Raw genomic sequence first — 26,499 nt, 5'->3', positions numbered from 1 at the left:
GCACAGGGAAAAGAGAAGGTAGTGGAATCACATATGACTTTTAAAGCTTCTACTGGGCAATGGCACGTGTCACTGCTCATGTTCCAGTGACGAAATCAAGTCACTTAACCAAGCCTAAAATCAGTGGGAAGTGTACTCTCTCATATGGAGACAAATAGAAGGGAAATTTTAAATATTTAAATATTTTAAATATTTTGAAGGCATAATATTGTCTATTGCAGTGAGAAAGCCAAGTCCAGTATTGGGTGCTTGCTGGCAATTAATACAGCAACTTAGACTTTGAACAGCACAGATATAGGTGGATTGGCCACAGCTAAATCTCAGCCTGTGTTCAGGCTGCTGCTGTTGGTGATGGGTCATGTTCAGAGAAATAAATGACTGACTTAGTGTGAAAAGAAATGCAAGGAAGTATATTCATAATTCATTACTTAACCTATAACTTTTGTTAAGTACCGACTTTTACACCTAGTACATTATCCTAGGCTAAGAGGGATTACTATCGTTTAAAAAAAAAAATCTTTAGTTCACTGGGGAACTCTCAGTCTCCATTAGAGCTCTTCTTTTGTATTCTTCAAATAACACAGTAATAGTAAGCTTCTTAAACAATTCTTTGCACATAAGTAAGTGCTTTTGTTGGTTAAATGAATGTGTCTGTGAGGTTTCACAGGATACATTGTAAGACTTCTATGCGTGGCACAAGGCTTTGTCATTTGGGGGAGTATGTATTTTAAGGACACAAGGAATATAAGCTAAAGAATTGAAAGATATGTATATATCGTCTGTGGAAAATTTCTAGATTATTCTCTACTTGGTTAAGATTTTTAACGTATGTCTAATATATAGGCCAATTTTTGCTTTGTTATATTTCTTTGTACCAGATATTAGATTTTTATTTTAGTTTGACTACCTCAGATTCCTTCATCTATTGCACAGGTAGTGAAAAGCAAACAGTACAATCTGTATAAGAAACAAGAATTGAAGGAGAGAGGTAGACTAAGCAGGAAAGGAGAGAGAGAAAAGAAATAAAGGATGAAATCAAGATGGCAGAGAAAATGAGATTTGATTAAGGTAAAGACACAGTTGTTTCAGGAAACAGCATGTTTAGTGCAAGTTTTTTTTTTTTAATATCCCAAATAATAGCAGCATTTGTCTTAATATACTTTTTTAATCAAGTCTCCGACTTGACAGTGTGCCTTTTTTTGGTCTAATTTAGGTGTATACTCTTGATGTACCAGATGCATTCTATTACTGTTACAGTCCAGACCCTAGTAATGCAAACGGAAAAGATGCCGTTATGGAAACGATGGCTGAGCAGATAGTTACAGTATGTGCCACCCTGGATGAAAACCCTGGAGTAAGATATAAAAGGTAGGACACTAACTAGCATCTGGACATGTTATGTTTTCTATTTGCTGTCCATTATACAGGTAAGTGATGTTGCTGTTATATGTATTGGTTTGCAAAATTTATTTTTCCTTGAAAAATTATGCGCTACATCTAGGAGATTAAAATTTAAGGCTTAAGTTTCAAACTAACGAATAGCCTTTGTTGCTGAATTTCAGAGCTTAAATTTGAGATATTTTTTTCATGAGTTTAAGGAAAGCATGGAGGAAATGTGTCTTTGTCATCATCTAGGGAATACAGTCTTATATTTAATATGTTATCATTAATTTCCACCAAATTTAAATGACCATATTCTCTGGATACCTGTTATAGCATCTAAGCCCAGTGGCCATTCTAAGTAGATCTTTGGGGTTTTTTTGTTTTGTTTTGTTTTAGGAGCTGAAGTTTGGCTTTTATACTATGTGTCTTCATTTGCTTTTTTTTTTTTTTAAGTGAAGTTTATTGAAGGCACATAAATTGTATGTATATGGCTCAGTAAATCATCCCAAAGTGTATACAACCATGTGATCCCACCCAGGTCAAGAAACAGAGCATTAATAGCACCTCAGAGCCCCCCTGTGAATCCCTCTCAGTCATCACCCCCTTTCTTCTCCCCGGAGGTGACCACTGTCCTGACTTTTAGCGGACAGATTAAAGGAGTTAATAGCTGTAAAGCACTCAGAACAGTATATGGCAGTAATAAAAATAGTAATAGCAAATAATACTATACTGCTACTACTACTACTAAGTGTTATTATTCAGTTCTCTTTTAAAAGGTTCTTTAATTTGAATGTTGGCATTTGTCAAGTTAGCTGGCTGAATTGCTTAATTTCAAATTCATGTTTTACTTTGCATTCAAGTTACATTACTCTTAACTTAGCTGTTTTTTTGAAATCCACTGTTAATTACTTAGGAAAAAAATAAAGTAAATTTCCTTAATTCAGATATTACCAAACAAGCTCTTTACTCATACCTCAGAACTAGCAACATTATTTTTCTTATAAATGATAACGCTAATTACATTCTGAACTTCTGTGGAGCTGAGCTAAGAGCTCCTGCTAGATTTCAGTCTCTGCCCAGACTTCTGCTGTTGGTGATTGGTTATATTCAGGGAAACGACCAGACATAACAAATTTATAATTTAACAGCTTACCTATGGGACCTGTTTTGAGTTACTGTTAATAATTAAATAATAATCCAAGCTTTTAAAATTCTGTGAAGTTCTTGTACAAAGTATTCCTTACACATTATGGACTTTAAAGTGTAGTTCTAACATGAAGTAATTTCCTTTTGAAAATATTTTAAAGCAAAATAAAGTTATGAATTACTCTTTATTTTTATAGTTGCCATTTTATTAATTTTTAAGGTATATAACCTAAAGAGTCTTTAATACTGTAAAGCCCTCAGAATGAGACCCTCCATTTTTGAGGTTGGCATGATAGTTGAAGAAGCTTTTCGAAGATTTTTCTTATAGACTTGGAAGTTAATACTAATACCACTGGTCATGAAGTTATAATTTAGAGTAGAAATTTATCATTGTAGTTGATAGTGATACACAAGAGTTTATGCAAGAGACTATATTAGAAAGTTGGCCAAGTGTTAGAGAACAGGTGGAAGGGTTAATTGGTCAACTAATTTAGAGAGTAATTTTGTAATATCTAGAAGAGATGAAAATATACATAACCCTATAACCCAGAAATTGTACTTTTAGATGTAATATACCCTAGAGAAACATGTGCAAAGATATTTGTTTCAGGATTGTTTCTAATAGTACAAAATTTAGGATGACTTAAATGTTCATCAGTAGGGGAATGAATACATAGAATCCAGTATAATCATATGATAGAATACTATATAGGAGCTAAAATGAATAAATTTGATATATATACCAACATGAATAGATCTCAAAAACATGTTAATATACCATTTATGAAAAACTTTAAACTCATCCAATATATGTAAAATACATATTTTATATATATATATATATATATATATATATATATATATATATATGGGGACCCATGTATATTTACATATATAAAACCAAAACCACTGCTGTCAAGTCAATTCCAACTCATAGCGACCGTATAGGACAGAGCAGACTGCACTATAGGGTTTCTAAGGCTGTAGATCTATATGGAAGCAGGCTGCCACATCTTTCTCCCACAGAGTGGCTGGTGGATTTGAACAGTCAACCTTTTAGTTAGCAGATGAGTGCTTAACCACTGCACCACCAGGGCTCCTTAAATTCCAGACATATGGGTATAATAGAATATATATCTTATATATTATTGTCTGAACTTTTCTATGTTTATAAAAATTTTTAGGTTAATATATTTTATGGTTTAATTTTAAAATTTAGCTTTATGATACTGTAACATATTTCCTAAAAAAATGATAACTGTTTGAACATTTTTTTCATTTCTAGCAAACCTTTAGATAATGCCAATAAGCTTGCACAGCTTGTTGAAAAAAAACTTGAAAACTACTACAAAATTGATGAAAAGAGCCAAATAAAGGTACTGTATTAAAGGCAAATCGTCATTATGCATAAAGTCTTATTTCTTTATAAACCAAAGACACTGTTGTTTATTCATTTGTTAATAGTGATTTGGAAATCAGTAACATAGGTGGTAGTGGACATCATAATGGACAGTGTGGTTTAATGGGAGAAAATACAGGTTTTGAAGTTGGCACTGTGTCCAAATCCTGGCTCTGTCATTTAATTCATAGTTACACCAATTTTGGCAAATTGTGTAACTTCTCTGTATCTCAGTTTCCTAATCTACAAAACGGGGATAATAAAAGTATACCTATCTTATCAGGTAGTGAGAGGATTAAGTGGGTTAATACATGTAAAGTTCTTAGAATAATGCTTGCCACTGAGTAAACATTTAGTAAATGTAGGTATTTGTATTATTACTAGCTCCATGACCTTGGACACATTATTTACTGTGAGTTTGTTTTTCCATCTATAAAATGGATTTGATAAAATATCTGCCTTGCTTGGTTGGTGTGAGGATTAAGTGAGGTGACATGTAAGTATGTAAGTGTTTAGCACATATACGAGTTTAATAAGTGGCAGCTGTTGCTATCTCTTATTAAGATGGTATAAAGTGATAGAAGGATAAGATTGGAACCTGGAAAAACACCAGCATTTAGGAATGAGTTAGAGAATGAGGAGACTGAAAGATGTGGTGCCAGAGGGTTAGGAAGCCATGTTACAGTAGGTTAGGAACATAGGCCAGACTTTTGTTACTCTAACTGGGATCTTGGAAGGCATCCTTAAGGAAGAGGCCTTGAGCTTTAAGAATGAATCTAACATAATAGAAGAGGGAGTTTATTGCATGGACAATATGATTCTTTGAGCAGAGGCATAGAAAAAAAGACAAAATTCACCAAAAAAATCAAGTTGGCTGGAATGGACTGTATGAACTTAGATGTAATTTTAGTTTAGAACTTTAAAAGTTACTAGTTTTTTGGTCTGAAGGTCTAGTGAAAGCTCTTATTCTGGTTGTAGTTGTGAAGACAGAACGGCTTGGTGCACATAATAGTCAATGAATGTTTGTTTAATGAAGGAGGAGACGTAGATCAGTATAGTAGTGAATATTCCTTTAGTCCTTCGCCATTTCGATAAGGGAAAAAGGCAGAATTACAAAAAGTAAACTTGTCCTCTCTATTCTTTCTGCCTGGGAAATTTATGGATCCCTCAGGTACTTGATACTTTTTCTTCTTTCAAAGTCCTAGTAAAATGTCACCTCCCTTTTGAAGGCTTTCCTGGCTCTTTAGGCCAAGTGATACTACCTCTCCCATACTGGTACAATCCCTAAGCCCTGGTATAGCACTTATATTACACTATGTTTTTCCTACTCATATGTCTGAAGATTTATAGCTCCAATTTATTCAGAGCTTACTGACTTCCAGACACCATGCTAAATGTTTCATAGTATTATGACATTTGATCTTTACAACAATCCTATCAGGCATAAGTTCTATGATTATATTTCATTTTACAAATAAGGATACTGAGATTACAAATAAGTTAAGCAGCTTGTCCAGAGTCTTACAAGAAAGTGGTCAAGGCTGGACTCAAACCCAGACCTGTCTAATCCCATAGACTGTGCTCTAAACCACTATGCCATACTGTCTCAAAGTTGAGTTAAATGAGTGAAAGGTTAATTAAAAAATATTCTTTTAATCATTACATTGCTATACATAAATAAACAAGAAATGTTTGCCTAATGAGTTGTAATCTCTTATTGCTTTGAATAATAATCCAAAGTTATTACTTTTTAAAATAAAGTATGAAAGATGCTGACTTTAACAATTTTTCCCACCACAATTCATTGTTTAGTGATGAATGCTCTTTGTGAATTAATGATTAACAAGACTTTAATTGTGATTTATCATCTTAGCTGGCACGAATATAATCTTTTTAAATAGGATAATGATTAGAGCACAGACTTTGGAGTGAAGCAGACCTGAGTTAGAATCTACATTTTGCCGCTTACTAACTACGTGATTTGAGTAAATTACTTAATCTCAAGCCTTAACGCCCTCATTTAATCCTGTCTGACAGGGTTACTGTAAGAATAAATGAAATATCTCACTTTGCAATGTCTAGCACAAAGTAAGAGCTTAAGTAGTAGCTTTTACTCATAATTTATATCAGTTTTGGTGTCTATGGAGCTGAATTTACAACAAAATAGATTTAGTGCAAGCCAAATGTTATTTTTTTTTAAGGTATTTTCAAAATATATTATTGAGTATAGCTTCTTAATTTAATTATGGAAGCTTTTAATTATGTAGTCTTGTTTTTTTTTTTTCCCCCACATTGTACCACTCAGATTTTTCTTTTTTAAAAAATAACTTGACATTCTCAAGGTAATTAACCAGGTTTTTGGTGTGGTTTTTGTGGAGAGACGGGACAGAGCTTAGGAGAAATCTCTTGTTTTCTAAGAAATTAAAAATGTGTTCACACAAAGAAATTTAAGTTTCTTAAAATAATTTTCATCTTATTATTTTAGGGTAAAACTCATTCCCAGCTCTTAATAATTGATCGTGGCTTTGATCCTGTGTCCACTGTCCTGCATGAACTGACCTTTCAGGCAATGGCATATGATCTACTACCGATTGAGAATGATACATACAAGCAAGTATAACTTGAAGGGCATATACAAACAGGACAGAATATGAGCGTCTAATAATTTGAGTGGGCACCCAAAGTCTAAAAGCCCTTGTACCTTTTTTATCTGGAAACTTTATCGTTCCCTTGCCCCTATCCTCATCATCTTTAAAACTTGTTCACCTTCTAAGTTAATGAGTAATTTGACTGCTTTGAAGCCTTTTTGGTGTATTTGCTTCCTTAACTACATCCACAACAAAGCTACATTTAAGCAGGTGGATTTTTGACTTTTCACTTATGTTAAGAGTAAATACCAGGCTCACTATTATATTCATTAAAGTGGAAACCATAGTCAGATTGGTTAGGCTGAAATTATTCTGAATCCTGTATCCCAAAGTATCTGTGTATGTGCCTTGTCAATATAATCTATTTAAAAATATTAGAACACTAGAAAACTAAATAGGATGGCTATTGAGAATAGTCACAGCTTTCCCATTTTGGTACTACTATCAACTTAAGTTTGATATAATAAATCATATTTACTTTAAAAGTAGTATCACATAAAAAGCTAATGAAGGAAAAAATAGCTTTTCTGTCAAGGAACCATTTTACTGTATTTTTGTGTATCATTTATGTGCGTGTATGTATATATTGAATACGTATGTTACTTGGCATAATAATCTCTAAATCTAAATGGGAATTTCTCAGCTAAGATTTACTCCTTTCACATAGTAGTAAAAATGAAAATTAAATTGGTGTTTTTTGAAATTTTATGTTTAAATTAATTTAACAGTTTTATTAGATTAAAAAGATCCACACGTTTGTGATAATTCCAATACCTAATATTTTTTCTTAAACCAAGCATTACTAAACTAATTTTGTATTTTCTATTGTATTTTTATTTGCATTCTGGTGAAATCCTGGTTTCTGTGAGTTCTTCTTAATGTTATTTGTGTTAGTGTCAGATGACAGAGAAATCAACATGGGTGATAGTTCTTATACTCATGTCAATATGCACTCATGTAGTTATTTTTCTGATAAAACTTTCAAGTAGTTTATTCAGAATTTTCAGAAAGGATATTATTTACCTCTGTCATCCTTTAGGTCTCTAAACCTGCATTGCTCAAGAGATTTAGAAAGGATTAATAAATTGCAGGACACTAAAGGATTTGGTTGCAGACTATAGATTTCAGACATTTCTGCCTAGTGTTTAAAATATTTATCTGCCTAGGTTTGCAGACAAGCAAAGCAAGCTTTAATTTTTTAAGAGTAAGAGAGAGACTTACTTTAAAAAAACAAATAGCTATACCCCTTTTTTCATGATGCAGAAAAGTCCAGGGATAAGACTAGATGGGATCACATGGCCTCTGGTTTGTGCTTCATCACAATGTTTGATGAAACAGAATACAAAACCGGAAATTCTAAATAGCTAGATTCTGTTCTTCATCTTGGTAACCTCTTTAAATTTCCTCTTAAAATGGGATTGTCATAATCTTTGAATATTGTCAGGCTTGCTGCTCTAATCTTTGTTGATAAATCACCTTGAAGTCAAAGGTATGGTGTAAGTACAAAGTGTCATTTTAAATGACCAGAAGGCTTCCATTCTTAACGTAGTCTTCTAGTTAAGCACACTCATTCTACCTTTGGACTTGTATAATTAAGACCATGCCGGTGAATGGTTTTATGGACCTATAGTCTTTTGGCTCTGGAAGTGATCATATTTATACAGCAGAAGTTTATGCTTTCAGTCCAGAGCTCAGAAAGTGCAATGCAATCCTTATGTTGGCTCAGGAAAATTGACAGTCCCAAGGATAGTTGAACATCCTCGAGCTCCACAAATGGAAGGAGGGTGTCTGCATAAAAAGAGAAGGGAGAAATTACATTTGGAGAAGCAGTCAGAAAAAGCCCCTTCTAGTTTTGAGTAGTTTCATGTCCTCCATGAATTGCTGCTCATTTCAATAGATTCCATTAAAGCTGTCACATTTTTTTATGGTGACATTAGTTTTTGTTATTTCCTTTCCCATTCTTTAAAGGAGAAGTGGTTATCGGGTTGAGGAAGGATATAGAAACAGATGATCTATATTGTTTGTGAATTTCATACCAACTCTGAAATACCTTCAATATTTAATAGGCTATTTTGGGGGTGACATTGCTATTCTTAATGGATGTTTGATAGTTGTGCTGAGGGTTTTAACACATCAAGTTAGTGTTTTAAGCAGTTAAAGTACGTATCATTAGTATATTCAATCTTGTTCTTAAAGCTGATTGTAGTAGGTTAAATTTTGTTTCATTAGATACTATTCTGCTGAACTAAAGCTCTCTAACAATAACAGCTAAACCTACAGTTTAAAAATGCCTTGGTGTAGGCATAACACTGAATTTTAGTTTTGAGTAGGTCTGTATTATCCCCCTAAAATAGTGGATTAAATATGTGTAGTTTTCAGTTTCTTGAGCTATATCTTAAAATGGTTTGTAAAAATATTTCTTCTACTTTTGGAGGAAAAAAATCCCAAAAGTTTTTTTGCTTCTTTCTGTTTGTAGATATAAAACAGATGAGAAAGAAAAGGAGGCAGTCCTTGAGGAAGATGATGACCTCTGGGTCAGAATTCGACATCGGCATATTGCAGTAGTACTAGAGTATGTGAACCTATTTTGACTTTTATTCCATATTTCTTAGGCACTGAATACATAATAGTGCATTTTGTAACCTTAAAATAGTTCTGTAGTAAAGTAGTACACCTTAGAAATTTAAAGAATTCTCTCACAATTTGACAGGGAAATTCCCAAGCTTATGAAAGAAATTTCATCAACAAAGAAAGCAACAGAAGGAAAGGTAAGAGTCTTATTTAACTTTCAAACTAATGATAAAGGGGAATTTTAAAATTTGTTTAAATTTTTATTTTATTTGTTTAACATTTCACCTTGGGAAATTTCTCACATACTCAAAAGAAGAAAAAACAAACTCCCATATACTCCCATATACTCCCATTACCTACTTTGAACAGTAGTATTTTGTCTGTTTTGCTTCATTAGAGTTTATTTAAAAGACAATTAAGCCAGTTTCATCAATGCACTGTTGGTTTTTTTGTGTTAAGGTGTAATTTAAGTAAAGTGCACAAATCTCAAGTGTATATCTGGAAGAATTTTTATGTATGTGTATACCTGTGGAAACACCACCTATATGAAGAAATAGAACATTTCCATTATTCCAGAACGTTCTCTCTTGTCCCTTGCCAGTCAGTACCCTGCCAGAGATAAACTCTATTCTGAGTTCTGTCACCATACATTAATATTCTATGTTCTTGAACTTCATGTAAATGGAATGATATAGCATGTGTTCTTTTTTTGTCTGGCTTCTTTCACTCAGCATTGTATTTTTGAGTACCGTCTGTGTTGCTTATTTCAGTCTTTTCGTTCTTTTTTTATCGATCTATAGTAATACTATTGTATTAAATACTGTTATACTATTGTCATGCCCCTAATGATGCAAGAACCTTATATTAATTTAACTTCATTTACCCGCCTCCTCTTTTGTGCTTTTGTCATGTATTTTACTTTAGTATCTGTTATAAACTAAATATGTTATTTTTACTTTAATAGTTCTGTAAATTTTTATATTACCCATATAGTTATCCATTCTGGTGCTGTTTATTCCTTATTGTTCACTTTTTCCATCTAGGGTGACTGAATTATCTCAGCTTTCTTTTTTGTCTGAGAACATCTTTATTTTACATTTTTTTCCATTTTACATTTTTTGCTAGATTTAGTATTTAAGGTGGGCAGTTTATTTTGATTTTTGTTTTTTTCTTTCAACAGTTTAAAGATTTCAATACTTACCTCCAGGGTACCATCGTTTCTGTTAAAAGGTCAGCTGTCATCTTGTTGTTTCCTTGAAGATAAGGTGTCTTTTTAAGGATTTTATCTTTATCTTTTAATTTTAGCAGGTTGACCATGATATTCCTGACTATGGTGTGATTTTCTTAGTTTTCATCCTTGGGCTTTGCTGAGCTTCTTGAATCTCTAGGTTGATAACTTTCATCAGATTTGTAAAATTCTCAGCCCTTGTTTTTTCTCCTCTTGCTTTTTATCATTCTGTACTCACCTTTTGGACTCGAACTGCATGTATTTTAGATCTTTTGACTATCTTCTACATCTCTTACACTCTGTTCTTTTTATTTTCAGTTTTTTTCCCTCTCTGTGCTTTAACTGGATATTTTCTATTAACCTAACTTTGAGTCGTCTGCTTCTGTGTTCTGTCGTGTCCAGTCTGTTATTTAAACCCCTTTAATGTGTTCAAAATTCTCCCCTTTTTAATGTACGATTCTGAGTTTTGACAAATGCATACTGTCATGTAACCACACCACAGTCAAGATAACAATTCTGTCACCCCAGAAAATTCCCTCATGCCCTTTTTAGACAATCCTGCTATCCAGCCTCCACCTCCTGTTAACCACTGATCTGTTTCCTGTCTCTGTAGTTTTTCCCTTTTCATAATGTCATATTAATGGAATAATACAGTATGACTTTTTCATTTAGCATAATGCACTTAAGATTTATCCATGTTACATGTAATAGTATTTTCATTACTTTTTACTACTGAATAGTATTCCATTGTATAGATGTATCTCAGTTTGTATTCTGTTGACTAGTTGCAAGACATCTGGATTGTTCCAAGTTTTTAGCAGTTATGAACAAAGCAACTATAAACATTCACCTTTTTGTGTAAACAGACATTTCATTCACTTGGGTAAATACCTAGGAATTGGATTGCTGAGTCATATGGTAAATGTATGTTTAACTTCATAAGAAATTACCAGCTTGTTTTCCAAACTGCCTGTACCATTTTACATTCCCACCAGCAATGTATGTGAGTCATTTATTTTATTATTAATTTAAAATATTGTATTTAGTTCTAGGACCTTCATTGGATTTTTTTTTTTTTTAATAAATTCTGATTCTCTGTTGAACTACTCCATGTTTTCATCCGTTTACTCCATCTTTTCCTCTGTCTTCCTTAATATAAGTGTGTTATTTTGAAGTCCTTGTTGGCTAACTCCAACATTTGGAGCATCTTGGGTCTGCTTTTATTGACTGTTTTATCACTTGAGTATTGTTTACTTTTTCCTGTTTCACTGGTCTAGTTATTTTTTATTGTATGCTGGACATCATGGATGATACATTGCAGAGACCCTATGTTCTGTTTCTTTACAAAGAGTATTGCATTTTGTTCTAGCAGGCAATTAACTTTGCTGATGAATGGCCTTGATTCTGTTGAGACTTTGTGTTATGTTTTGTTATGATTTTACCCTTAGAACTAAGGCATAATCCTAGTACTGAATGTAAAGAGTACTCACCCCGTTCTCTCTTCTTGATCTAGGTCAAAATGCCAGTGTTTCTTTAGCACCATGAGACTTTTAAAATCTCTGTCCATTGTTAACCACCTTCCACCCCCACCCCACCCCCCTGCAGTTGTTCTCTGCTTGGCCTTCCAGAGTATTGCCCTGCACACATCCCAGTTAAGATTTAGCCAGGAATCCAAGGGTAACACCTCTGCACATTTTTGGGTTGCGTTGTAGCTGACTCCATCCTTTCTAGTACCTGCCTCCCAAATGTACCTCAGCAGCCTCAAATGCTGACCTTTTCTTCCTCTTCTGTTGCTTTCTACTAGACTCTACTTCCTTCTACTGTGATTTGAAAATGTCCCCAGGAAAAAGGCCAGAGTGATTGCAGATCACCTTTTGTGCTTCCCATTGCACAAGGATCTCAGCCACGAGCTATTTATTATCCATTACCTGGAAACTGTTGTTTTATTTATTTTGTCCAATTGTTTTGCTTATGGCGGGTGTATAGTTTTGATGTTGGCTACTTCATCATGACTAAAACTGGAAACCTCATGAATTTGTTTTCTTAAAAAATTTGTTAAGTGTTCAGTAAACTAACCAGATTTGGTAATATTTAAAACTCCAGGATTTAAAAGTTATAGAATAACTGAACCATACATTTACCTAAAAAAGTTTGCTTTTTCCTAGACGTCACTTAGTGCTCTTTCCCAACTGATGAAAAAGATGCCCCATTTCCGTAAACAGATTACTAAGGTAAGCAATATTGTATGTGAGATGCCTTATTGTTTTTAGTTTATTGGTCCATCCAGCCCTGTAGTCAGACTTAGTAGTGTGTGCCATGGAATACTTGGTGTTAGTTGTCTGCTAAAACCTTACTCTAGGTCTGTGAAAATACCCCAAATATCTAAGCTTCCCAATAATGTTTTCTATATATATCATCTAGATTTATCCAAATCCAACTTATACTTCTTTTATATTTTTGTCTTGAACTGCTAGACAAAATAAGTTTAGTATTTATCCATATCATAAGAAAATTCCACACTGGATTAATGAGTGGTTGTTGTATTACATTTTCCTTTAAATTAATAGTTTTATGTTAGTAGAATTAAGAGCAGGTAAGCTGTGTGGGCAGGTAAACTACTTTTCTGTTGTCCCATTCTTTTTTACAAATCACTGTAAGAATAATCTTTACACATTTTTTATCATGTTTCACCTTAGGCAAGAATCAGTAATATAAATTCATACTTTCTCTGTTAGACGTCCAGTGCCTTACTATTCTTTTCTTAGATTATTTTTCATCACTCACAAACTCAGTAGCAGTTCAACCCTTCCATCTTATTTCTGTTTGTCTATTGATTGTCCCCTGTAGATCATACTAATTCTCACTTTTCTTTTTCTTGAGCTATTTCCCTTGCTTAAATGTAACCTCTCCACCTAACACTTTTTTTAAGGCCACTCAAAAGTTTATATTACCCAGTTGCACAAAAAGAAATTGAAATGTTTTAAATGATTGATTCCTTCTTTTTTTTTCAGCAAGTTGTCCATCTTAATTTAGCAGAAGACTGCATGAGTAAATTCAAAGCTAATATAGAAAAGCTCTGCAAAACTGAACAGGTACGTGCAAAGTCAGAAACACCTATGTTCATAATAGATTTCCAGAATGAAATTTTTGTAAGTTAAAACCTAACTTTTTGTGGGACACAGTGGTTAATTTCACAGAATCACAGAATCTCTCTTGGGGGGGCCCACCTAAGAAGTATTTAATGTATCATTCCCCACGGAACTGTGTGCATGTATACACACAGATTGTACCTCTAAACCCCATGCAATCATGAGACTGCTAGGGTAAGAACTCTGCTATCCAGTCTGATTGGGTCGCACACACAAAGACACTTTACAAAATGTTGCCAATTGAAAGCCATTATTTATAGAAGGTAAACAGTAAACAATAGGAACAGATTACTTATAGAAAGCAAACAGTAAACAACAGGAACAGACTTGAGGTAAATTGGTCTCCTCTACCCCTACAAGCACCTCACTTAGCATCGTAGGAGAGGAACCCGCTTATGTCTAAAAGGGGACCCTCTCACCCTTCCCAAGTTACGCATGTCCATTTCTGTGTCACTGGGCGGGCATACCATGGATAAGGTGTCAGCAGGTGTGTCACCAGCTAGTTCAGGTACAGCATGGCTGTGTTCGTTCTCTCTCTGTCTCTCTCAGTGGCTTTTCTTGGCTGGCTCTAGCTTTCTGTACTTATTTGTCCAGCTCTCAACCACCAGCTTTGGGACAACCCTGGGCCGGTGCCAGGGTTAGGTTGGCATTACAATAGCTCCCAAGGCAAAACTTTTATGGGCAACCCCTGTACAGTGTATGCCAAGGCCTCTGTGGGCCTTCTCTTGGTCCCCTCAGGACAGGCCTCTTCTTGGCCCTCTCTACACAGGCCTTCTCTTGGGCCTTAGTGTTACAACTGTCAGCATAGCTGGGGCATCCGCTGCTGCTAAGGCAGGCCAGCTCGGCCCCCACACTGCTGCTTGCTCTGATCAGGCGTCTGCCGGCATCAGCCCAGACTGCGGCTGCTTCCTCTTCACGAGGCGTCCAGCCACATTGGTGACCTCCTACCCAGAGGTGCCCAGCTCCATTTGCAGTCTCCTGCCCGGAGATGCCCAGCTCCATTGCTGACCTCCTGCCCAGAGGTGGCTAGCTCCACTCTGTGGGCCAACTCTGCCCATTGTCACCATCTTTTCTGTAGGCCAGCTCTCCCACTTCCACCATCCTGACTGCTCTTTCTGTCACTGGGCCCCTTCTGGACCTCTTTTGTGTTATGAGCTCAGTGTTACAGCCCCTGGCCTGTATTACAGTTCTTTTACCGAGGTCTGGAAGTCTCAGGGAACCCTGATGACACAGTTGTTAAAGCATTCAACTGCTAACCAAAAGGCTCGCGGTTCAAACCACCAGCTGCTCCATGGGAGGAAGATGTGGCAGTCTGCTTCTGTAAAGATTACAGCCTTGAAAACCCTGTAGGACAATTCTGCTCTCTCCTATAAGGTCACTATGAGTCAGAATCCACTTTACAGCAGTGGGTTTGGTTTTGGTTTCAGTTAGGTTCTCAGCACAGGGACCCTGAGTCCAAAGGAGGTACTCCTCTCCAGGCTCTTTTTGATCAGGAGGTCCCTAAATAACCTCTGTGAAATTGACCTCTTATATAGGCAGACTCCTTGTCAATTTCAAGGTGTGGCTTTCCTAAAACCAACCAATCCGTTAGGCAGATTGTAAACCGACCAATCCTGTTGGGTGAATTGCAAGTCACTTAAGTGGATAACAAACCTTCCAATCCTTGCAAGCCACTTTGGCTGATAAAAAACTGACCAATCCTTGCAAGGCCACTAATGTGGATAGCAAACTGACCAATTCTTGCAAGCCGCTTGTGTGGATAGCAAACCGACCAATCCTTTGGCAGATTGCAACCCGACCAATCATTTTGGGAGAATTGCAAACCTTGGGTCAGAAAGGCCTCATAAAAGAAACCCATTGCACCATACCCACTCACATTAACAAGCAGCTATACAGAATCATAGTAAGCAGCCCTTCCTTATCTGTGATTATGCATTTCTGGTTGATTTGGGATGATTTAAGTTTTTGAAGTATCATTTGGGGTAACGTTGGCAGAACTTCTCTGGAAACACAATATTTTATGTAGCACCCTTCAGAGCACTGTGTAGGCGCATTTTGCTGTTTTTAAATACACCTGCTGCTCACTTACCAACTATCTCGTTATCCAACATTTTGCATTGATGACAATAGTAAAAAATCTACTATCAGACTGTTTGGTGCATTAACAAGGTGGCAGGCATGGAGGCAACAGCTCTGGAGCATCCCCTTCCTTGAGGAGGGCCTCGGGAAACTGGGCCGTGCTGCCCCGCGCCCTCTGCTTCCTCTTGCCTGTGGGGGTGCCCGTCCAGCTGCCGTGCAAGGCCAGCCTCCTGCATGACCACAGCCTCCAGACACACGCGCAGGCAGCACGGAGCCAGTGGGCGCCTGTTCTGCATTCCCAGCTCCTTTGCAGCCTGAGGCTCTGCAGCTCAGAATTGCAGTGGGGTGGGAAGGGAGGAAAGAAAGAGGCATCGGAGAGGGTGTTCGGAAGAAATGTGTGTGAGTTTAATGACATCCCAAAGTGAGCTGAACTGGGCCTGAAGCCTCTGCCTCAGTGGGGTCCGGTGTGTGACCAGGCTCCCAGCACTCTAGTAGAGGGCAGAGCAGGCTTCAGGATTGTGAACACAGGGATTTTAGAGGTGGGAGTGGAGCTCTAGAGGCAGCTCTGCAAGGGAAGCTCTGGCCTAGCATAGGAGGAAGGTAAAGTAGTTAAGCTGTGGGCCCTCCAGCCACATTGCCCGACTTTATCCAGCTTTGTCTCCTCCAAGCCTCCTTCTCTGCAGAGGAATAATCCATAACTGGACTCGTCACAGTGATGAGTACATCAGGAAATCTTAACTATTATTTCCTATGATCATAGTTTCTAAATGAAAAAATTGGACAGATGGATATTCTGAAAACAAAATAAAAAAATCCACTTTCACATAACAACCTGGTCTTTGGAAACTAACCATGTGGATAAGTGAGTGAGTGTAATGCCTCAACTGTTCAGATCAGTACTGGTTACTGGAAATAATAATGCAAGACACATGTAATTTTAAATTTTTGGGTAGTCACATTAAAAACATAAAAGGAAATAAGTGAGGTTGATTGTAATATCTTATTCCCAGTACACCTAAAATGTTATCATTTCAACACGTAGTCAATATAAAAATTATTAATGATATATCTTACATTCTTTTTTCAATACTAAGTTTTCAAAATCTTACATTTACACTTACTTATAAACCCATTGCCATCAAGTCGATTCCAACTCATAGCGACCCTGTTGGACAGAGTAGAACTTCCCCTTAGGGTTTCCAAGACTGTAATCTTTATGGAAGCAGACTGCCATATCTTTTCTCCTGCGGAGCGGCTGATGGGTTCAAACCACCAACCTTTTGGTTAGCAGCCGAATACTTAACCACTGCACCACCAGGGCTCCTTATTTATACTTATATTACATCTTAATTCAGACTAGCCACATTTCAAGTGCTTAGTAGCCACAAGTGCCTAATGGCTACCGTATTGGATAGCACAAGTTTAATGATTTTCTTCTTTTCTGATTTATTTTTTACATTTTGCATTTTTTACAATCAGTAGTTTATAAATGATTTTCCTGTGAAATGTCATTAGTGTTCCATTAAAGTTTGACAAGATTTAATAATAGACACTCTTAACTTAAAAATTAAGTTGGATTAAAGACCACTGACTACATTTTATTTTCATGAAGGACCTGGCACTTGGAACTGATGCTGAAGGACAGAAGGTGAAAGATTCTATGCGAGTACTCCTTCCAGTTCTACTCAACAAAAATCATGATAATTATGACAAAATAAGAGCAATTCTACTTTATATCTTCAGTATTAATGGTAATGGAGATTTTATTTATTTTTGTGAATGTATTAAAATACCCAGCTCTAAAATAACTTTTAAATAAGTGGTTTACTTTGCTCACCAGACAATCTTAGAAAATTCAAAGGTAGTAGCTGAAGTTGGTTGAGATGAATAAAAAGAAAAATATGAAATTGGGAGAAGATTGAAAGAGATATAATTTGTTTACTTTTTATTTAAAAGCTTTATTTGTGGGTACCATCTAACACCTAAAAATGATTACAGTAGCAGTTATGGGATTGTGCACTCACATTTTTACTTACCTAAGGAACGACGGAAGAAAATTTGGACAGGTTGGTCCAGAATGTAAAGATAGAAAATGAGAGTGACATGATTCGTAACTGGAGTTACCTTGGTGTTCCCATTGTCCCCCAGGTAAGAAATCTTGTATTCTGTACATGCTTATATACATGTTAATATGCATGTGTGATGGTTTGCATTAAATATGTTTTGTTATGTGGTAATCCATGTGGACAGTCTTCTTAATGTCACTCTATAGATTTTGGTTGTTAAGTAAAATGTTGTTTTCTTTTCCATATGTCAGTAATTTGGACGTATATGCTTTTCTAGTGAATTAATATTTTACAGCTTCTATTGCTATCTGCTATTTATGCTTTTCTCTTTATGATTCATTTATAGCAATTATCAGATTTTAGTTATACATTTAACCTTTAACTATAATACAGCACAGAGAATAACTGTATGTTCTCTTGCTTAACAAAACTTAGATTCAAAGTCAAATTTTGAAAGGACTCTATTTAGAATCTCACTCTTTCCCATCAAGTTTTATAGTATTTTGAGTAAACCTATTTTTTGATACTATTATGAATTTTAGCATTAAAGCACAAGATGCTGTTTGGTGAAGTTATATGACCAAACTATTCTGGGTTTTTGTTTTAAGTAGGCAGTTTCACTCTTTGTTTTTTGTCAAATACAACATAGTATATGCTGTAAATTACATATCTTTGTTAGAAAACATAATAAGAGAATATCACTGAATAAAATAACTGGTTTTTAAGTTTATCCTCTCATTATATTAGTCTCAACAGGTAAGACCACCAAGAAAGGATCGATCTGCAGAAGAAACTTTTCAGCTTTCTCGATGGACACCTTTTATCAAAGATATTATGGAGGTAAAGATCTTTAAATGTTTACTTCTACCCCAAGTGCCCACTGGGGAGTATTTTTTACCTTTTATGTTTGTTTCTCAATAAGAACATATCTTCTGGGCAGGAATTTTCTGCAGTGTTAGGAGGACTCATCAAAAAAGGCTGTATCTGGGGTCAAGGAAAGAGAGGAAACTCTTGAAGATTCTTTTCTTGAAGACCTAAAACAAACTCACACCACTTACTGCCTAAAAATACATAGATAGATAGGTAAAAACACTGTTTTATGAAAAAAGAACTATTAATTTTAAATTACTATATGTAGCATAAACAAAAGTTTATTGAAAGTTCAACAGATAACATTTTTATATGTACCACTGTTAGAAATTGTTAGATTCCAATATTCTTGGAAACGTATTTATGATTAGAATGTAAACTTGACTATAGTGTTGCCATTAGATCGACAGATAGTTGATACTTAGCACTATTGCTTTTAGAAAACAATACTCAGTTTTAGGAAATGGGATTAATAATGATCTCACACTGTTTCACCTTAAAGATAGCAGTAAACTTCAGTTTAGAAAATGAACTAATAAAAATTACATTATGAGTTCAACAAAATCATGACACTGATTCTTCAGTCAAAATCATAGTTTTGTTTATTTCAGTTTTCTTTAACTTAAACCTCAGTTTCTGCTTTGTTTTGGGAGCTAATTGAGTACAATTTATTACTATGATTTTTCTTTGCTTTGCTTGGCTAGATTTATATCATTCACACATGCTTAATCAAAGATTAAAAAATCTGAAGAATTTAGAGTGTGTTTTCCACAACCTTTCCTTTCCCACATTAAGGATGTAGAACTAAGAAGTTTTTCTTGGCTAGTGTTTCTAAATAAGAATTGACTTTCTTGAACCCTTTAACAAAGATTTGCATGCTAAATTCAGAAAATCTACGTTTGGCTCAGTGGCAATCTTAGGACTTCAGAATTTCTCTTAAATTTTGTGTCTCACTGAAATATTCTTTGTCATTTGTTAATACTATTTGTTAATGCCATTTATACCACCATGCTATAAAGCATGGTCTCCAGATATTTTAAATTATGCACACTTAACAGTGAAAATGGGAGCATGAACCAATTGACTCGATGGCACACAACAACATACGAATAAAACATACATACTATATGTATACAGCATAGTCATACACATAAATACATCATAAAATGTAAAATTTATAAAGAAAAATTTTAAAGATGAAAAAGAAAATTTCCCATGCCCCTTAGATTGTCTTAAGTACTGCCAGGCCAGGTGTGTACATTCTATTTTAGAGCCCACTGCTTTGAAAAGCCAAGGCCTGGACTCTGGTCACCTAAGAGTTATATCAGGAGTAGGATGGTATTTAGAAATCCCAACCACTTTGGAGGTAGGGAAGACCTGATGATGTGCCTGGAATCCTCACACCAGTGTGGTGGCCCACCAAATGAAGAAAAGTAGGTATATAATAAATATTGGTTTAGTAAGTAAATGATTGCATTAAATTTTGAAGCAAGTAAGATTCGTGAGTTGAAAAATGAGGGCTAATCTTACTTTGTTAAACATTTATATATCCTTATATTCCCTATAATCCAGTTTGTCGTAGTCTGGGGGCTTGTGTGTTGCTGTGATGCTGGAAGCTATGCCACCGGTATTAAAATACCAGCAGAGTCACACAGGGTGGACAGGTTTCAGCTGAGCTTCCAGACTAAGACAGACTAGAAAAAAGGACCCAGTGGTCTACTTCTGAAAAGAATTAGCTAGTGAAAACCTTATGAATAGCAATGGAACATTGTCTGATATAGTGCTGGAAGATGAGCCTCTCAGGTTGGAAGGCACTCAAAGTGCAACCAGAAAAGAGCTGCTTCCTCAAAGTAGAGTCGACCTTAATGACATGGATGGAGTCAAGTTTCGGGACCTTCATTTGCTGATGTGGCGTGACTCAAAATAAGAAGAAACAGCTGCAAACATCCATTAATAATCGGAACCTGGAATGCATGAAGTATGAATCTAAGAAAATTGGAAATTGTCAAAAATGAAATGGAACGCATAAAGATCAATATCCTAGGCATTAGTTAGCTGAAATGAACTGGTATTGGTCATTTTGAATCAGACGATCATATGGTCTACTATGCCAGGAATGACAACTTGAAGAGGAATGGTGTTGCATTCATCGTCAAAAAGAACATTTCAAGATCTATACTGAAGTACAGCACTGTCAGTGATAGGATAATATCCATACGCCTACAAGGAAGACCAGTTAATACTACTATTATTCAAATTTACGTACCAACCACTAAGGCCAAAGATGAAGAAATTGAAGCTTTTTACCAACTTCTGCAGTCTGAAATGTATTGAACATGCAATCAGGATGCACTGATAACTACTGGTGATTGGAATGCGAAAGTTGGAGACGAAGGATCGGTAGTTGGAAAATATGGCCTTAGTGATAAAAATGATACCAGAGATCACATGATTGAATTTTGCAAGACCAACAACTTCATTGCAAATACCTTTTTTCACCAACATAAATAGCAACTGTACACATGGACCTTGCCAGATGGAATACACAGGAATCAAATCAGCTACATCTGTGGAGAGAGATGATGGAAAAGCTCAGTATCATCAGTCAGAACAAGGCCAGGGGCCGACTGCGGATCAGACCATCAGTTACTCATATGCAAGTTCAGACAAGTCCACGAGAGCCAAAGTATGACCTTGAGTATATCCCACCTGAATTTAGAAACCATCTCAAGAATAGATTTGACATGTTGAACGCTAATGACCAAAGACCAGACGAGTTGTGGAATGACATCAAGGACAGCATACATGAAGAAAGCAAGAGATCATTAAAAAGACAGGAGAGAAAGAAAAGACCTAAATGGATGTCAGAAGAGACTCTGAAACTTGCTCTTGAACGTCTAGTAGCTAAAGCAAAAGGAAAAAATGATGAAGTAAAAGAGCTGAACAGAAGATTTCAGAGGGCGGCTCGAGAAGACAAAGTAAAATATTATGATGACATGTGCAAAGACCTGGAGATAGAAAACCAAAAGGGAAGAACACGCTTAACATTTCTCAAGCTGAAAGAATTGAAGAAAAAATTCAAGCCTCGAGTTGCAATACTGAAGGATTCTACAGGAAAAATTATTAAACGACACAGGAAGCATCAAAAGAAGATGGAAGGAATACACAGAATTACTGTACCAAAAAGAATTGGTCGACGTTCAACCATTTCAGGAGATAACATATGATCGGGAACTGGTGGTACTGAAGGAAGAAGTCCAAGCTGCACTGAAGGCATTGGCAAAAAACAAGCCTCCAGGAGTTGATGGAATACCAATTGAGATGTTTGAACAAACAGATGCAGCACTGGAAGTGCTCGCTCATCTATGCCAAGAAATTTGGAAGACAGCTACCTGGCCAGCCAACTGGAAGAGATCCATATTTATGCCTATTCCCAAGAAAGGTGATCCAACCGAATGCGGAAATTACCAATGTCATTAATGTCACATATATGCAAAATTTTGCTGAAGATCATACAAAAGCAGCTGCAGCAGTGTATCGACAGGGAACTGCCAGAGATTCAAGCTGGGTTTAGAAGAGGACGTGGAACCAGGGATATCATTGTTGATGTCAGATGGATCCTGGCTGATTGCAGAGGATACCAGAAAGATGTTTACCTGTATTTTATTGACTATGCTAGGAAATTCAGCTGTGTGGATCATAACAAATTATGGATAACATTGTAGAGAATGGGAATTCTGGAACACTTAATTGTGCTCTTGAAGAATCTGAACATGAATCAAGAGGCAGTCTGTCGAACAGAACAAGGGAACACTGCATGGTTTAAAGTCAGGAAAGGTGTGCGTCAGGGTTGTATCCTTTCACCATACCTATTCAGTCTGTGTACTGAGCAAGTAATCTGAGAATCTGGACTATGTAAAGAAGAACGGGGCATCAAGATTAGAGGAAGACTCATTAACAACCTGCGTTATGCAGATAACACAACCTTGCTTGCTGAAAATGAAGAGGACTTGAAGCACTTACTGATGAAGATCAAAGACCACAGCCTTCAGTATGGATTACACCTCACCATAACGAGAACAAAATTCCTCACAACTGGACCAATAAGCAACATTATGATGAATGGAGAAAAGATTGAAGTTATGAATGATTTCATCTTACTTGGATCCGCAATCAACACCCATGGAAGTAGCAGTCAAGAAATGAAAAGACACATTGCATTGGGCAAATCTGCTGCAAAAGACCTCTGTAAAGTGTTGAAAAGCAAAAGTTGTCACCTTGAGGACTAAGGTACACCTGACCCAAGCCGTGGTGTTTTCAGTCGCCTCATTATGCATGCAAAAGCTGGAGAATGAATAAGGATGACCGAAGAAGAATTGATACCTTTGAATTGTAGTGTTGGTGAAGAATATTGACTATACCATGGACTGCCAAAAGAATGAATAAATCTGTCTTGGAAGAAGTACAACCAGAATGCTCTTTAGAAGGAAGGATGGCAAGGCTACATCTCATATACTTTGGACGTGTTATCAGAAGGGATCAGTCCCTGGAGAAGGACATCATGCTTGGTAAAGTTGAGGGTCAGTGAAAAAGAGGAAGACCCTCAATGAGATGGATTGACACAGTGGCTGCAACAGTGGGCTCAAGCATGACAGCAATTGTGAGAATGGCACAGGACTAGGCAGTGTTTCATTCTGTTGTACATAGGGACGCTGTGAGTTGGAACCAACTGGACAGCACCTAACAACAACAACAGCATATTCCCTAATGGCAAGTAGAAGTTTTGACCTGTTCACAAAACAGAAAAAATGTCCTAGAATTCACAACATTTTCTTGACGATGTTAACTCTTTTTCTTCCCTAGGATGCCATTGATAACAGATTAGATTCAAGAGAATGGCCTTACTGTTCCCAGTGTCCAGCAGTATGGAATGGCTCTGGAGCTGTGAGGTAAAAGCTATAAATGAAATCCGTGAAATTTTCAGTATAATATTGCAAACTAATTACTGGTATGTGTTGCTTAACGTCGGTTAGGTCAACGTGCAACCACATGTACATCCGTGGTCCCATAAGGTTATAATAGAGTTCAGAAATCCTGGTAGGAGAATAGGATGTAACAGATGTACTTTGCTAAATACGGAGATCCAGTCTGTCTATCTCACTAGCTTGCCGGGTCTCGAGTCCACCCTAGCCCTGGGACAGCATGGGGAGGGGGCCTCAGTGCCCATCCACATCTGTCTGTCTCACCGTGCTCACCTCAGGCAAGGACCACGCAGGCACAAGTGGAGCCATCAAGGGGGATGCCCCACAGGGCCTGGGCACCCTGCACATCACACCCGGGCCCAAGGCTGCAGCTCTTCCTGATGACTGTCGAGTGGTCCAGTCTATGGCAGTGGCGGGAGGAGGAGGTGGAGCTGGAAGAGTTTAAAGCCCATCAGGTGGGGTGGGGAAAGCTGGCAGGAAGGAAGGAAGGAAGGGAAGGGAGGCAGCTGGCTGGGCAGTGCGTGTGCTGCAGTGGGCGGGCAGGGGCCGGAGGCAGATCTCAGAGACCAGGCAGCGACCATGCAGGAACAGCAGTGGCGGAGCCAAAGTTTTTCATGAAGTCCCTCAGCGAGGTAGTGCGGGTCTGTCCTCCACGCCTGTCTCGTGTATATAATATGGTGCTCGCACAATGTCCAAAGTACATGATGACCTATTTCACAGAATGTATCGTGAACGTTAAGAGACGCATATCTGTATTGAAATGGAACCACAGGTCCTCTTACATTTGGTAACTCTCTTGAAGCATATAATCATTTAAGAGACAGTTTTTCTTTAACTGTAACCTGTTTTAAATGAGTCTTGATAAGCAATATAAAGGCATAATTACAAAAAATATTTTCATGTAACTAAATCACAGATATCCCACTCCCCCCTTTTTTTCTCTATGTAGCATAGGGCTTAATTATTGTTGATAACTTTTTTGGTGATGAAATGTTTGAAACATAAAGATATAGAGAATATTTTATACATACCCTTATACTCAGTGCCCAGCTTAACAAATACATTATTAATACAATTCAAGCTTCCTGTGTATCCCTCCCTGATTTTATTATTTTCCCTTTCTTCCCTATCTTGAATTTGGTGTTTATCATTTACTTATATGACTTTGTTCTTTTTTTTTTTTTTTTAACATATTTTTGTATTCTAAACAATGTATAGAGTTGTGTTTTGCAAGATTTTTCTCTTTATCTTCTTGGCTTTAGCAGTTTAACTATGGTATGTTTAGAAGTAGTTCTTTTTGTGTTTATTCTATTTAGGGTTTGTTGAGTTTCTTGGATCTGTAAGTTGATTGTTTTCATCAAATTTGGGAAGTTTTTGGCCATTAATTTTTCCAAATTTTTTTCCTGCTCCTTTCTCTTCCTCTCTGTCTGGAACTCCTATTACACAAATGTTGGAAGATTTGAGATTGTCCCACAGGTCACTGAAGTTCCATTTACTTTAATCTTTTCTTTCTCTGTTCTTCATATTTGATAGTATCTATCAATCTGTGTTCAAGTTCACTGAACTTGTACCCTCAAATCTGCTGTTGAGTCCATCTAGTGAATTTTTCATTTTAGTTATTGTACTTCTCACATTTACAATTTCAATTCAGTTCTTTTTTCATTGTCTCCATTTCTGTGTTTAGGTTCCCTACTAGTTGACTCATTAGTGTATTTTTCTTTAATTCTTTGAACATATTTATAATAGGTGCTTTGAAGTCTTTGTTAAATCCATCATCTGGGTCTACTCAGAGTCAGTTTCTTTTTTCTACTCAGAGTCAGTTTCTTTGATTGAAAACTGGACCTTTTAGATACTGCAGTATAGCAATGGTGGATTTTTGTTTGTTTTAATAACTTGAATGGGCTTAAACTGTTTGTGGAATCTTTCTCCTCTGCAGCTTGTAGCCACTCATGTCTTTACTGAGTTTTTTATTTTTATTTTTTAGCTTGGCTCCCTAGTGGTTACCACTGTATCTATATAGTTTAGAGATCAGACAATTAGTTATCTGGGCAGAGATGTGCTTAGATACCTCAAGCCTATAAGGCTTCCATCCTCTGCTGATCAAGCTGAGTGAGGGATACATTCCAGGTTAGCAGCCAGTTCTCAAGTCTCCCTTTTCTTTCATTTTTACCCTGTCCTTTCTCAGGTTTCCCCCATATATACATTTTAGCAGTCAGCCAAGTAACTTGTCTGCTTTCTTACTTCCAGGGTTTCCCTATTAAATTCTGACTGATTTGCCAGAGTCAAATCTGGACCTTAGACTGCCAAAGCTGTAGGTTTTCCCCATCCATTCTGAGCCAAGTTCATCATTTTTAACCAGCAAACCCACAGATTTTCACACTCCCCATGCTACCTACCTCAAATCAAATATTCCACCTCTGGGAGTACAGCACAGCCAGCCTTCGGTCAGCAAAGCTATAGTTTTTGCCAACTGAGCTGGGGGATGATGGGTACTGCTCCAGACTGGAAGGCCACATACTTACCACCACCATTCTTACCTGATATTCTTTTTTTTTTTTTTTAATTGTACTTTAAATGAAGGTTTACAGAACAAATAGTTTCTCATTAAACAGTTCGTACACATATTGTTTTGTGACAATGGTTAACAACCCCATGACATGTCAACACTGTCCCTTCTCAACCTTGGGTTCCCTATCACCAGCTTTCCTGTCCACTCCTGCCTTCTAGTCGTTGTCCCTGGACTGCTGTGCCCCATTAGTCTTGTTTTGTTTATGGGGCTCTCTAATCTGACTGAGCGGTGAACCTTAGGAGTGACTTCATTACTGAGCTAAAAGGATGTCATACTCTCAGGGTTTCTCCAATCTCTGTCAGGCTAGTAGGTCTGGTCTTTTTTTGTGAGTTAGAATTTTGTTCTACATTTTTCTCCAGCTCTGTCCAGGACCCTCTGTTGTGATCCTGGTCAGAGCAGTCAGTGGTGG

The 26,499-nt window shown here is 36.7% G+C and overlaps 1 protein-coding gene across 4 annotated transcripts in view; it reads left to right on the top strand.

Annotated features, from left to right (window-relative positions):
* The window catches only part of STXBP3 (syntaxin binding protein 3), a 58,728-nt gene that overhangs the window by 21,469 nt on the left and 10,760 nt on the right, over window positions 1-26,499 (top strand). For all 4 annotated transcript variants that reach the window (XM_023742194.1, XM_023742195.1, XM_023742196.1 and 1 more), the window contains 11 exons: window positions 1,214-1,368; window positions 3,815-3,905; window positions 6,414-6,538; window positions 9,053-9,148; window positions 9,287-9,344; window positions 12,541-12,606; window positions 13,387-13,467; window positions 17,216-17,354; window positions 17,645-17,751; window positions 18,417-18,509; window positions 23,403-23,488. In XM_023742194.1, coding sequence (XP_023597962.1) covers window positions 1,214-1,368; window positions 3,815-3,905; window positions 6,414-6,538; window positions 9,053-9,148; window positions 9,287-9,344; window positions 12,541-12,606; window positions 13,387-13,467; window positions 17,216-17,354; window positions 17,645-17,751; window positions 18,417-18,509; window positions 23,403-23,488 — 1,097 coding nt within the window. The remainder of the gene's footprint in view (window positions 1-1,213; window positions 1,369-3,814; window positions 3,906-6,413; window positions 6,539-9,052; window positions 9,149-9,286; window positions 9,345-12,540; window positions 12,607-13,386; window positions 13,468-17,215; window positions 17,355-17,644; window positions 17,752-18,416; window positions 18,510-23,402; window positions 23,489-26,499) is intronic.

This window comes from Trichechus manatus, unplaced genomic scaffold (assembly GCF_000243295.1).
Source record: "Trichechus manatus latirostris isolate Lorelei unplaced genomic scaffold, TriManLat1.0 scaffold00204, whole genome shotgun sequence".
In the NCBI taxonomy this organism is placed as follows: domain Eukaryota; kingdom Metazoa; phylum Chordata; class Mammalia; order Sirenia; family Trichechidae; genus Trichechus; species Trichechus manatus.
Note: the sequence above shows the minus strand (reverse complement) of the source record. Positions and strands in the feature narration are given on the sequence as shown.